This window comes from Diaphorina citri, unplaced genomic scaffold, assembly GCF_000475195.1.
Source record: "Diaphorina citri unplaced genomic scaffold, Diaci psyllid genome assembly version 1.1 scaffold466, whole genome shotgun sequence".
In the NCBI taxonomy this organism is placed as follows: Eukaryota; Metazoa; Arthropoda; class Insecta; order Hemiptera; family Psyllidae; genus Diaphorina; species Diaphorina citri.
This window is the reverse complement of record NW_007377901.1, coordinates 29,413-42,282: the sequence shown is the minus strand read 5'-3', so window position 1 is coordinate 42,282 and position 12,870 is coordinate 29,413. Positions and strand designations below refer to the sequence as shown.

The 12,870-nt window shown below is 40.9% G+C and overlaps 1 protein-coding gene across 1 annotated transcript in view; it reads right to left on the bottom strand.

The window, feature by feature from the left end:
- LOC103509089 (integrator complex subunit 5-like) overlaps positions 1–12,571 on the bottom strand; it is a gene marked incomplete at its 5' end in the record, with an annotated part of 14,890 nt that extends 2,319 nt beyond the window's left edge. The window contains 7 exons of the mRNA XM_008473677.1: positions 333–578; positions 2,442–2,650; positions 8,656–8,891; positions 10,362–10,575; positions 11,181–11,339; positions 11,993–12,082; positions 12,433–12,571. Coding sequence (XP_008471899.1) covers positions 333–578; positions 2,442–2,650; positions 8,656–8,891; positions 10,362–10,575; positions 11,181–11,339; positions 11,993–12,082; positions 12,433–12,571 — 1,293 coding nt within the window. The remainder of the gene's footprint in view (positions 1–332; positions 579–2,441; positions 2,651–8,655; positions 8,892–10,361; positions 10,576–11,180; positions 11,340–11,992; positions 12,083–12,432) is intronic.
- Positions 12,572–12,870: the final 299 nt, after the last annotated feature.

Genomic DNA, 12,870 nt, shown 5'->3' with positions numbered 1-12,870 from the left:
AAAAAAAATTTTAACATAAAATAAAAAAAAAAAAAAAAAAAAAAAAAAAAAAAAAAAATCAGTAAAACATCAAAACTCTGTTCCGTGTTGATTTATGCCGGGCGTCTCTTCAAACTATTGACGTAGGTTTTTTTTTTTTTAAGAGGTTTGACAGAGGGAACTGTAACTGCTATGGTCTTATCGTCCCGAAATCGAAGAGAGAAGGAAGACAGGATAGGAGAAAGCCAGCCGTTCCGAGAACGAACATTATCGCATCAGGATAAAATCCGCCCCGGGCGGGAATCGAACCCGCGGCTTATTTCTGTCAATAAAATAAAATAAACGTCACTTACTTTGCAGAAGTCTTCTTCCAGCCATGGCAATCCATTGTACATAACGTCCGGTGATATGATCTCGACTAGATAGAGGGCTAACCCCATAGCTTCACCCCGGCATATTTCTCCCAGTAGGGAGAGCAAGAGATCCTCATGGTGAGATATTAGGGAGGGGGTGAGGGAGGAGGAGGATGAGTTAATGCGAGGACCACAGCCTATGACACCGGCATGAAATACAGACGAGTGAGACATTACACCTACCACCTGGGCGGGAGAAAAAGATAATTAATTATCAAGAGGGAAAATGATGACAATTTGCTTTTTATACAAAAATTTCATTTTAAGTTGACTTCGGAATAAAATAATAAATCAATACTTTAAGTTCGGGTCAACACACCCTTACATAATTATTTTCAGGATGACATTTCAAATTGCCATCTCTTTTGACAGTACAAAAAGTTAAGAAAATAGGTAGGTATTAGCCTGAATTGATTTTCAAAAAAATAAAGAATAGGTGCTACTTATAATTAATCTACTAAATAACTACTTAAAAATATTATAATTTTATTCATTCCTTCCCATCGTGTAATCATGGCTCCTTGACTTCTTAGGTATTTGGTTTTGTTTGATAAATCATGATCCAAAATCATGAAGGTATATGTATGAGGGTAGAAACATAATATGTACGTGTATGTTAGAGATTAGAGGGCAGAGTCTCTCTTCGATTTCGGGACGATAAGACCATAGCAGTTACAGTTCCCTCTGTCAAACCTCTTAAAAAAAAAGACCTCGTTTAGACTGCTGGGGTAAAGGGACTTTTCAGTCTCATTTTGGCAGGTAGATGATTTTCGTATAAGCTTAACCCATCCTTTAGGGCTGTTTGCCCTTTCACCTAAGCCTCGGAGTGGGCTTTTGTGTATGTAACCGAAACTAATGAACCCGCATTGGGAAATTTCATCCAGTATAATATGTATAATATCTCTAGTAGCGCGGTCAATCTTTCTTGACTTGGCGGGCCGGAGCGCTACCGCGCTCCTTAATACCTTTTAGGTGCACGTTCACACACCTACAACTTCTTTCTTTATCAACCAAACTCACCTGTCTTCCTTCTCTCTTCGATTTCGGGACGATAAGACCATAGCAGTTACAGTTCCCTCTGTCAAACCTCTTTAAAAAAAAAAATAATAATAATAATAAGTTCGGGTCTACAATCTTGTGGTAAAATGTTTGTTAACAAACAATGTTAACTCTAGTAGAGTAAGGTATCTACTAAAACGTAAAAAGTGATTCATTCAGGGGACTATAAAACTCAGGCAGAAAAAAAAAGGCCCCGACGGAACCTCCAAAAAGGCCTAACTGAGCCCAAAACTCAATAATCAAAAAATGACCTTTTAGGAAAATGGCTAACTTGAGCTCAAATATATTTGAGCCGCTAGAATCCAAAACTTCAACTCTTCAACACCTACACTACTATTACCAGCCTAGTCAGCTTGAAGGGTAGTGCGTCTGCCTTGTAAGCGCTAGGCCGCGGGTTCGATTCCCGCCCGGGGCGGATTTGATCCTAAATGGAAAAGGTTCGTTCTCAGAACGGCTGGCTTTGTCCTGTACCATCTTCAGTTCTTCATTCTCTCTTCGCTTTTGGGACGATAAGACCTCATCAAAATGCTTTGATGCAGCCAAATTTCCTGACTCCTTCAAAATAGTAAAGTCCCATTTCCAGCGGTTTTGGGTCCCCATGACTTATTTAACCGGACAGTAAGTAAGTTATGTGTAACTCTTTTTTCAACTACTACGCCAGCCTAGTTAGCTTAGTTGGTAGTGCGTCTGCCTTGTAAGCGCTAGGCCGCGGGTTCGATTCCCGCCCGGGGCGGATTTGATCCTAAATGGATAAAGTTCGTTCTCAGAACGGCTGGCTTTGTCCTGTACCATCTTCAGTTCTTCATTCTCTCTTCGCTTTTGGGACGAAAAGACCTCATCAAAATGCTCTGATGCAGCCAAATTTCCTGACTCCTTCAAAATAGTAAAGTCCCATTTCCAGCGGTTTTGGGTCCCCATAGCTTATTTAAACAGCCAGTTAGTAAGTTATGTGTAACTCTTTTTTCAACTACTACACGAGTAGAACTTTACCTGTTTCATATTTTCTTCCAACAGACTCGGCTCATCAGGATTCTGTCCTATGTCTTTCTCCTTGGCTCCAAACAGCTTAGCATGAGGTGTCAGTAGGGCAGAGGATATTAATTCTCGCAATGCTAGAGTACGGGCCGGTGTAGAGGAAGCACATACAGTGGAGAGAAGCTGACGCAGAGCACAGCACACTACCACCTGAGTTTTCACATCTGAAGAGAAGAGAGCAGCTTGTTAAGGATAATATTCTCCTCAGGTGAGAATCGAACTCACGATATAGCATTTACAAGTCCAACGCAGAACCCTCCAAGCTCTCTGGATGGCTGGTTAGAGGGTAGATTAAATGATGGACGAGAAGAGGATATCAAACTAGGAATATGGTTATCATTATCACACTAGAGACCTGAGTTCAATCATCGTAGGAACGGAATTATTTCCGACTTTGTGCTTGAATTTCAGGGAAGATTAAACCTCATGAGGCCAATTGGTAAGCTAATTTATTCATTGCAAACTGCGAAGCTGATTTATTTTTATTTATTTGGGTGGGAAAATGGCTTTTTAGTCCGTCCTTCCTTATTATTACTAATAATAAAAGGTATAGTGGACGGACTATTGTATTCGCTTCGGTGTCTGTCTGTCTTTTTTTTTTTTTTTTTTTTTTTTGTTTTTTTGTCACTATTGGGATTCGAATCGTAATCACCCCAACCCGGTTACGAATTGAATTCCTTGGGCAACTGCACTATTGGAGCAGTTGCACAATTATAGGGTAAAAATTATAATTAAATGGTCGATTCCTATGTAAAAAGTTGGGAAAAATCCAAATCTGAGGTCAAAACTTCGAAAAAATAACTGTGAAAGGTGGAAAATTCAATTTTTATTTTCCGTTCTAATGAAAGAGTTCAAAGATGTGTGACGTCAGACTTTACGCAGTTGTTTTTTCGTCCGCTAGGTAGCGCCAGTATGCAAGCACGCTTGCGGAGGAGCAGAAAAAAATGCGCAGAAACGTATGCGCATAACACACAATAATGCGTTGCCTCCGAGGGAGCTTTGCTCGGGACATTTGATGTGACGTCATCGTGTACGGGAGCGTATGCCGTGACGTCAAAGTTCACGATCTACCGGTATTTTTTAAATCGATTTATCTCGGGATCTAGATTTCTAGAAGTCGTAGAAGAAAAAGAAAAATTCCGTTGGTCCTCATTTTGCCTGCTCTATGACTTTGAAACATCACCCAAGTGAGCGCAACTGTTCTATTCAGACCAGAAAATCTTTCCATACTTTACAAGTGTACATAAACTTTCTCAACACACTGAATTCCGCCCATATATCCGCCAATATAAATATGTTGCAGGACATTGGTATGTGGGTGCTACTGGTTTCATAGGCCAGAAAATCTTTCCATACTTTACAAGTGTACATAAACTTTCTCAACACACTGAATTCCGCCCATATATCCGCCAATATAAATATGTTACAGGACATTGGTATGTGGGTGCTACTGGTTTCATAGGTACAATACTATTATCTACTTACATGTTGAGGTGTTACATGAGGAATAAGAAGATAGAGAGCAGACAGGGGCGGAGGTAACAGTTGACCCAGGGACATAATCTCTAACAGACGTACTGTACATTGTACCAGGGGCGGTTCTGAACCAGGAGCCTGAAATAAGAAAATTAATTCATAGGGAATTAAATCTGGCTGGTGGACTTTAAACAGGGAGGATATCAGTCTGAAATTTCCCTTGCTAAAGAAATAGCAAAGGTAGAGTGTGAAAGGACATCCACTCGTAATTTTTTTGCAGCCAAAACTAAATGTCAGCCTAAAGCAATCACCCTAGCTGGTCGATGAGATTTGCTCTTTACTTTTCTATCATCTCATAGCACAGGGGTTTCCAACTAGCGGCCCGCGGACCACATGTAGCCCGCCACACCATTTTTGTGGCCCGCAAAGCTTTCAGGGTGGGTCCCATCAGGCTTGATTTTTGCTCTTTTATTATGGACTGGACTCCAAAAATGGAGCATTCTCCCCCATCCACTCAAGAAAATCCTGGATACGGGCCAGTTCCCTTGTGTATATATTTCGCCCGCGAAGTATGTGCCAATGTAGCATGTGGCCCGCATACACATGGAAGTTGGAAACCTCTGTCATAGAGCCTGGGCTAACAAGATTTATTCCAAGATGACTCGGTACCAACCAAGCTAACGCGGCCCTTGCCACTGAAAACCCCTAAGATCGGCCATGAACAAAGACTTACTTGACGCCTTTGCCTGGCTATATTCCACTGGCAGAGTAATGATGCAGTGACCGCTCTTAGTAATACAGAGCAAGTACATAGGGCAGGTCTGGCGCGGGCGATGAAGCTAAGCAGGGTCCAACATACGGGAGTGCGGTCTAGGAACTGCTTGATATGGAGGTCCCGCTCTATGGTAACCTGGCGAGAGAAGAAGTAAACATGAAATAATCGAAGGTAAAAAAAAAAAAAAAATGGTTTTTGAAACACAAACATTTCAATGGGTCTAGAATTAGGGTCAAGTGTTTATGATGATGTCTCATAAGATGTACTTTACTTTGGAAGATCTGAATCGGGGACCAAAAATGGACCTAGCTCAGTTCTGGCCCCCCAATATTATGTTAAAGCGGTCTCTTCTTGATCCCTTGTGTGCCGCGTCCATTTTGGTTTAGGACTATTGCACTGTCTGGGCCCCCCAATTTCAAGGATCGACGTGCATTGATATTTTAAGAACATGTACCAAATTTCATCAATTTCATCCAAATTGGACCAGACATGTAGGTAAACATCTAAACCTCACTAATCGTTCTGTCAATATTTTTTTTTTTTTTTTTAGAGGTTTGACAGAGGGAACTGTAACTGCTATGGTCTTATCGTCCCGAAATCGAAGAGAGAAGGAAGACAGGATAGGAAAAAGCCAGCCGTTCCGAGAACGAACATTATCCCATCAGGATAAAATCCACCCCGGGCGGGAATCGAACCCGCGGCCTAGCGCTCACAAGGCAGACGCACTACCAACTAAGCTAACCAGGCTGGCAAGTAGATAATTTGATTAGTTAGTTTGCTTTCTATTTGAATAGATAGCCAAGGACCTAGTACTGATCTAGTAGTAATGGAGCAGTTGCAAATGGGTAAAAATTATAAATAAATGGTCGATTCCTAGCTTTCAGAAACGGAACCAATTCCGATGGAGCATGATCTTTGATTTCCTATGGTTTATAGTGAATATAGTGCAGTTTCCAAAAGAGATTTTTTTCTTTAAGAGGTTTGACAGAGGGAACTGTAACTGCAATGGTCTTATCGTCCCGAAATCGAAGAGAGAAGGAAGACAGGATAGGAGAAACCCAGCCGTTCCGAGAACGAACATTATCCCATCAGGATAAAATCCGCCCCGGGCGGAATTTTTTGAAATCAACCCCAATCAGATTGCTTGATCCGAAGTTAATCCAAATACGCTCACTTGTGGCCTCGGCCATCAATGATCTACTAGTGTGGTTACAGGACAGACGGAAAAAAAACAGAGGGGGGGGAGATTTCCCCCCCCCCTCGGGGGGGGGGGGGGGAGAAAAAGATAATTAATTATCAAGAGAAAAAATGATGATAATTTGCTTTTTATACAAAATTTTGATTTTAAGTTGACTTCGGAATAAAATAATAAATCAATACTTTAAGTTCGGGTCAGCCAGCCTAGTTAGCTTAGTTGGTAGTGCGTCTGCCTTGTAAGCGCTAGGCCGCGGGTTCGATTCCCGCCCGGGGCGGATTTTATCCTGATGGGATAATGTTCGTTCTCGGAACGGCTGGCTTTCTCCTGTCCTGTCTTCCTTCTCTCTTCGATTTCGGGACGATAAGACCATAGCAGTTACAGTTCCCTCTGTCAAACCTCTTAAAAAATAATAATAAATAAGTTCGGGTCTACAATCTCATGATAAAATGTTTGTTAACAAACAATATGAACTCTACTAAGTAAGTTATCTACTAAAACGTAAAAAGTGATTCATTCAGGGAACTATAAAACTCAGGCAGAAAAAAAAGGCCCCGACGGAACCTCCAAAAAGGCCCAACAGCCCAAAACTCAAGAATCAAAAAATGACCTTTTAAGGAAAATGGCTAACTTGAGCTCAAATATATTTGTGCCGCTAGAATCCAAAACTTCAACTCTTCAACACCTACACTACTATTACTAGCCTAGTCAGCTTGAAGGGTAGTGCGTCTGCCTTGTAAGCGATAGGCCGCGGGTTCGATTCCCGCCCGGGGCGGATTTGATCCTAAATGGAAAAGGTTCATTCTCAGAACGGCTGGCTTTGTCCTGTACCATCTTCAGTTCTTCATTCACTCTTCGCTTTTGGGACGATAAGACCTCATCAAAATGCTTAGATGCAGCCAAATTTCCTGACTCCTTCAAGATAGTAAAGTCCCATTTCCAGCGGTTTTGGGCCCCCCATAGCATTTAACCAGCCAGTACTTACTATCCTGTCTTCCTTCTCTCTTCGATTTCGGGACGATAAGACCATAGCAGTTACAGTTCCCTCTGTCAAACCTCTTAAAAAAATAAGGGTAATAGAAAGTAAAAAAGGTTTGGTAATGACTGCTATTGACGTAGTGAGTGTACAAAATCTCTCTCCTCCAACTACCTAGACCAATATTTTTCTTTGCAACTGCTGACTGGGCTGAGTTCAGCCACTCACTGCTGAATTGACCTAAATTATCCAGGAAGTTTTTTGCTGACGCAAAGCTCGGTGCTGAGCTAATATTAGTCTCCCCAGCATATTATACTTGGAGTGCAGTACCCCCTTGAGGCTTGCTTTTGCATTTCCACGCACTTTTCTTGTCCTCAAGAGGTCCTTGAGGTGAGGGGTAAAAAGGATTGGAGTTTCCTTGAGGTGGAATTGGGAAGGGGAGGGGGAGGGAAAAATGGTAGGAGTTTTTGTTGTAGACCTTTTTTTTTCCGTCTCTTATCATCATAATGTACTTTGTGGCTTTACATCTTCTTATATTTTTAATCAGTTTCTTTTTGTTCATTCATTATCACGTTCTTCTTATTAGTCTACCCTTTCTTCCTTGTTCTTCATCTTTTTCATCTTCGTCGTCTCTTTCTTCTCTTCTTTTTTCTCCTTCCCCTTCTCTTCACCTCCTCTATCACTATTTTTATATTCTTCTTCTTGTATGTTTTAATCAGTTTCTTTTTGTTCTTCTTTATCACGTTCTTCTTATTGGTCTACCCTTTCTTCCTTGTTCTTCATCTTCGTCGTCTCTTTCTTCTTTTCTTTTTTCTCCTTCTCTTCACCTCCTCTATCACTATTTTTATCACTTTATTCTTTTCTCCCTCTTCTTCTTTATCTTCGTATTTTTCTGCTTTTTCTTTATCTTCTATCTCTTTACCTTCTCGTTCTATGTCTTCTTCCTTTTCTTCTTCGCCACTTTCCTCTCCTCCTTCTTCTCTTCTTCCACTTTTTTGTCTCCTTCTTCTACTTCTTTAGCACGTTTCTCTTGTTGTTCAATCCTTTCTTCTCCTTCTATTCTTCTTCTTCCTCCTCCTTCTCTTCTCCTTCTTCTTCTCCTCCTCCTGCAGTTCTGAAGAGATGATACAAATTACGTCTAAGACAATACGTCTGATGAGACTGTGTAAGCTCTAAGTAGGGGGATAGGGGATAGACTTAGGGGGGGCCTGACATAAGGTAGTCGGTAGTGGGAGGGGTAAGTTCAGAGGTTGGATTCCAGAACAGGTAAGGTGGATATCGCCTTACCTGACTTTGTTTCACTGTCGGAGAGAACACTGTGCAAAATAGCTTCCCCTTATAGAGATTCTCTACCATTGCACATGTGACATGTTTGGCAACAATGCCTATTTTTTTGCTGTCACATTGATCTGGACACACTATGGGTTAGCATTTTTTTCCTGTTTCCTTCAAATATAGGTAAATACCTATTCGTCAAAAAGTAGGTATTCTCTAATTCTGTAAGTATTCTTTTATATTCTATGAGTTTGCCATCTTCCACCTTGCTTAAAATCATAAAATGTATACTCCTCAAGCCTCAGAACCCAATTGGAAAAAATTCCGTGTGTTGCGCTGAGGTTAGGTGGTATGGAACGAATAATAATAAACTGAATATTAAACAAATTAGGTAGGTACATAGGTACTGATTTTCTCTAATCACTACGGGCTAAAAAATTCCCGGAGACTGAAAACTGGACACACGATTTACCTTTTTCCTGGTAGAGTAGCGTAAAGAAGAAACATATAATGGCGCGTGCTATTTTCAAATATTGATCCAACTGCACATGCGTGGTCATCTGACCTAGCGTATTGGTTAGAATACGGCAGATCTTCTCGCCGTTGTGCGCATGCGTACAAGATTCTAATTCCTCAGTAAGTAGGGTGAGGTTGGAGGAGATAGCACGTACTACAGGTTTACCCACTTCCTTACCGGATAATTCCCATCTGGAAATAATACAGGTTAGGTTAAAATCGTAATACAGTTGAGGTGTTACATGAGGAATAAGAAGATAGAGAGCAGACAGGGGCGGAGGTAACAGTTGACCCAGGGACATAATCTCTAACAGACGCACTGTGCATTGTACCAGGGGCGGTTCCGAGCCGGGTGCCTGAAATACGAAAATTAATTCATAGGTTATTCAGTCTTCCTGGGGGACGTTAAACAGGGAGAATACCGGCCTGAAATTTCCCTTGCTAAAGAAATAGCAAAGGTTGAGTGCAAAGGGAAAGGAATTTTAATTGTGTTAAGCATAAAAGCTTGTCACAAATGTCGTTCCCCGCTTAATATACTACGCTAAATTTCATGACATGACTTGGACTCGAACCACCAACCTCCAGATTCAAAGTCCACTGTGCTAGCCACTGCACCACTGAGGTTGGTGTTGAGTGCGAAGGGCATCCACTCGTAAAATTTGTAGCCAAAACCAAATGTCAGCCCAAAGCAATCACCCTAGCTAGGTTGATGAGATTTGCTCTACCATCCCATAGAGCCTAGAGGACCAACAAGATTTATTGCAAGATGACGCGCTACCAACCAAAGCTAACTAGGCTGGCTCTTGCCACTGAAAACCCTAAAATGAGCCATATTTTTTTACTACTACTATTGTATCTATTGTTCCTATTGTACCTGAATAATAAATAAATAAAGCACTGTTTGTACTAATATTAATAATAATAAAAAAAGACTTACTTGACGCCTTTGCCTGGCTATATTCCACTGGCAGAGTAATGATGCAGTGACCGCTCTTAGTAATACAGAGCAAGTACATAGGGCAGGTCTAGCGCGGGCGATGAAGCTAAGCAGGGTCCAACATACGGGGGTGCGGTCTAGGAACTGCTTGATATGAAGGTCCCGTTCTATTGTTACCTGGAGAGAGAAGAAGCAAACATGAAATAATCGAAAGGTAAAAAAAAACTGGTTTTTGGAACACAAACATTTCAATGGGTCTAGAATTAGGGTCAAGTGTTTATGATGATGTCTCATAAGATGTACTTTGGAAGATCGGAATCGGGGACCAAAAATGGACCTAGCTCAGTTCTGGCCCCCCAATATTATGTTAAAGCGGTCTCTTCTTGATCCCTTGTGTGCCGCGTCCATTTTGGTTTAGGACTATTGCACTGTCTGGGCCCCCCAATTTCAAGGATCGACGTGCATTGATATTTTAAGAACATGTACCAAATTTCATCAATTTTCCAAGGATTGGTTGGCAACTCTTCTCCATGCTTCTCTGTCTTGGGTTAATCTCTTCAGCTCACTGTAGGAATCTGTGCCAGCATACTTCATAATCTGCTCCATGAAGCTCATGCGGGGCCTTCCTCTTCCTTCTCTTCTTCCTTCAATGGAACGCTATCTTAAGCAATGAAGGAAGAAGAAAAAAAGTTTTATTCTTTTAATGTTTTTGAAAGTTCATTTACCTCAACAGCTCATACAGATTATTCCAAAACCTCGCCGGATCCATCTCCACACTCTCCAATGATTTTGTATGCAATCTCCTGGTAGCCAAACTAATTGCATTAGACAGGGGAGTGGTAGCCCTTCTATCCGATACTAGAACCACGAGGTCTTGTAGAGTAGAGAACAGGAGAACATGTTCCAATATAATCACATGAGCTGCAGAATTATGACGACCTGGGAAATAAAATAAAAGAAGTTATCTTAGCACATTTTATTTTATTTCAATAACAAACACCTAAACAAAATCAATATCAAAACCTCTCCTATGAACTACTAACACCAAACTTCTGTCTTGCCTTGGGAAGTGGAAGCCAGCAATGACATTGTAGAGAAATATTGAGATGCGGAAGGAAAAATGACCTCGGTCAAAGATCCCGACATCTACAACATAGGTACATCCATACAATTCTTTAATAAGTAAAGAATAAGGTTGGCAATTCAAGAAAAGCATGCTAGATTTGCTGGAAGTATTCTCGGAGAACTGCCCTCTGAGGAAAATTTAAGAGTCAATTTTTCATTTGTAAATAGGAGCGCGGTAGCGCTCCGCCCCGCCAAGTAAAGATTGACCGCGCTACTAGGGATATTATACGCTACAGACAAAGTAGCCGTTTTCAGGTTATAAATATTATCAGGTCGGTCCTAGCCCACGGGACTATCAACTTTATGGATCCGAACATCATATAAGGGATGTAAGTATGTACTTAAATTTTTTCGTTTAAAAGGGTTCACTTTGGCTGAATTTTGGATATAATTGTTGATTTTCCCCCCAAACTACTTACCTATGAGTAAAAGTAGTCTAAGCAAAACACTATGTACAAACTCATCATCAGAAGGTACATGTTGTAGTAGATAGAGAATATTATTCTCTAGACTTTGCAGAAATCTGATTGGTTCCGAGTTTGATCGCATGGTTTGTTCCATGTCTTTCAATAATAGTTCTGAAATAGAGATAAAAAGAATGATAGATAACTAAGTTTTATTTTCAGTGGTTTAATGCAATGTAGACTTCAGTCAAAAAAAAAAAGAGAGAGAGAGAGAATTTGAGATCTGATTGAGCGAGAACAAAATGTAAAGAGGAAATTCCCATGGTCTTTTTCTGTCTTTGATTTGGCGGATATAATAACTCAGCTTTATGTCTGCTACACACGTGCAGGCGGCTTTGTCAAGGCATGCTGAACGGTTGTGTGCGGCGCGTATTAACGTCAGGATGATGTTGTATATGAATTTTCATCAAGCAACAGTTGGCATTTCAGACTGCTTTTGAATGTGATTACAGTTCGAGCTGTGTTCCCACTTGATAGTTACTTGGATACTTGATGGTCCATTACTGAGATTATTGATTCATCAGACCAGAATTTGGTGTAGATAATACTTATTTGTCTTAGTTCGTGACATCGTCGCTCTTTGTACTTGATAAGCCAATACCAGTTGCCCATCGTATCAAACCTTCTTGAAACCATAACTAACTCACCGGATCAAATGTCTTTGGCTGTTATCAGCCAGTCCCCTCTGATCCTTAGGCAGTATCCAATACATAGTTGTACAATATGATGTGACACCTCCTTCACACTGGACCACTAGATGTACGCACCAGGGAGAGGAACCTTGCTGCCCGGTTCAATGTAGGGGAACCAGTCCGGGTGTCGAGGGAGGACAGACGTCGGATGAATCCTAGGGTAAACTGAATAGGAAATAAAAGGGAATCAATATCATAAGTGCAAGTCTAAGAGCGCACTAATCTCGGAAATAAGTGCGGTTTTTGTGATTCAGCTTAACCTATTAGATCAGAACCTCCTTTGTAGCCAAACCAATGCATCTAAAGTCGAATCCAGCTATTAATAGTTTCCACTCTAGAAGGCGCGCTTGTTTTCGTTCAGATTGACACTGCACGTACGCGGCAAGCGCCATTAAATTACTTAAAAAAAAAAAAAAAAAAAAAACTTATTTAAACTATTTAAAATTTAGATTACAATTGTACACAATAAATAAAAAAAAAAACCTATTTATTAATGTATTACCAGAATGACTTACGTGCGGGTAGAACATCACTACACAGTGCTTTGTGTAAGATAGGCGACATGGAGGCTAACTGTAGAAGGAAAGGCACAGTAATGGTTTTCTGTAGAGCAGTGCTACGATCTTCACCGGGTATGTTGGGTTCTAAACTCCACTGAAATTAAAACAAGGGACATCAATCAATCAAGAGAAATTTAAACACCACTGGAATTAAAACGAGGGAAAACCAAACAAATGAAATCTAAACTCCACTGGAATTCAAACAAGGGAAAACCAAACAAATGAAATTTATAACTTTCAGTTGGACAGATGGCCAGCCTAGTTCTATTAGCTTGGAGGGTAGACCACCTGCCTTGTGAGCACTAGGTTGCAGGTTCGATTCCCGCTCGGGGCGGAATTTATGCTAAACGAAGTTTCGTTCTCTGAACGGCTGGCTTTTTCCTATCCCGTCCT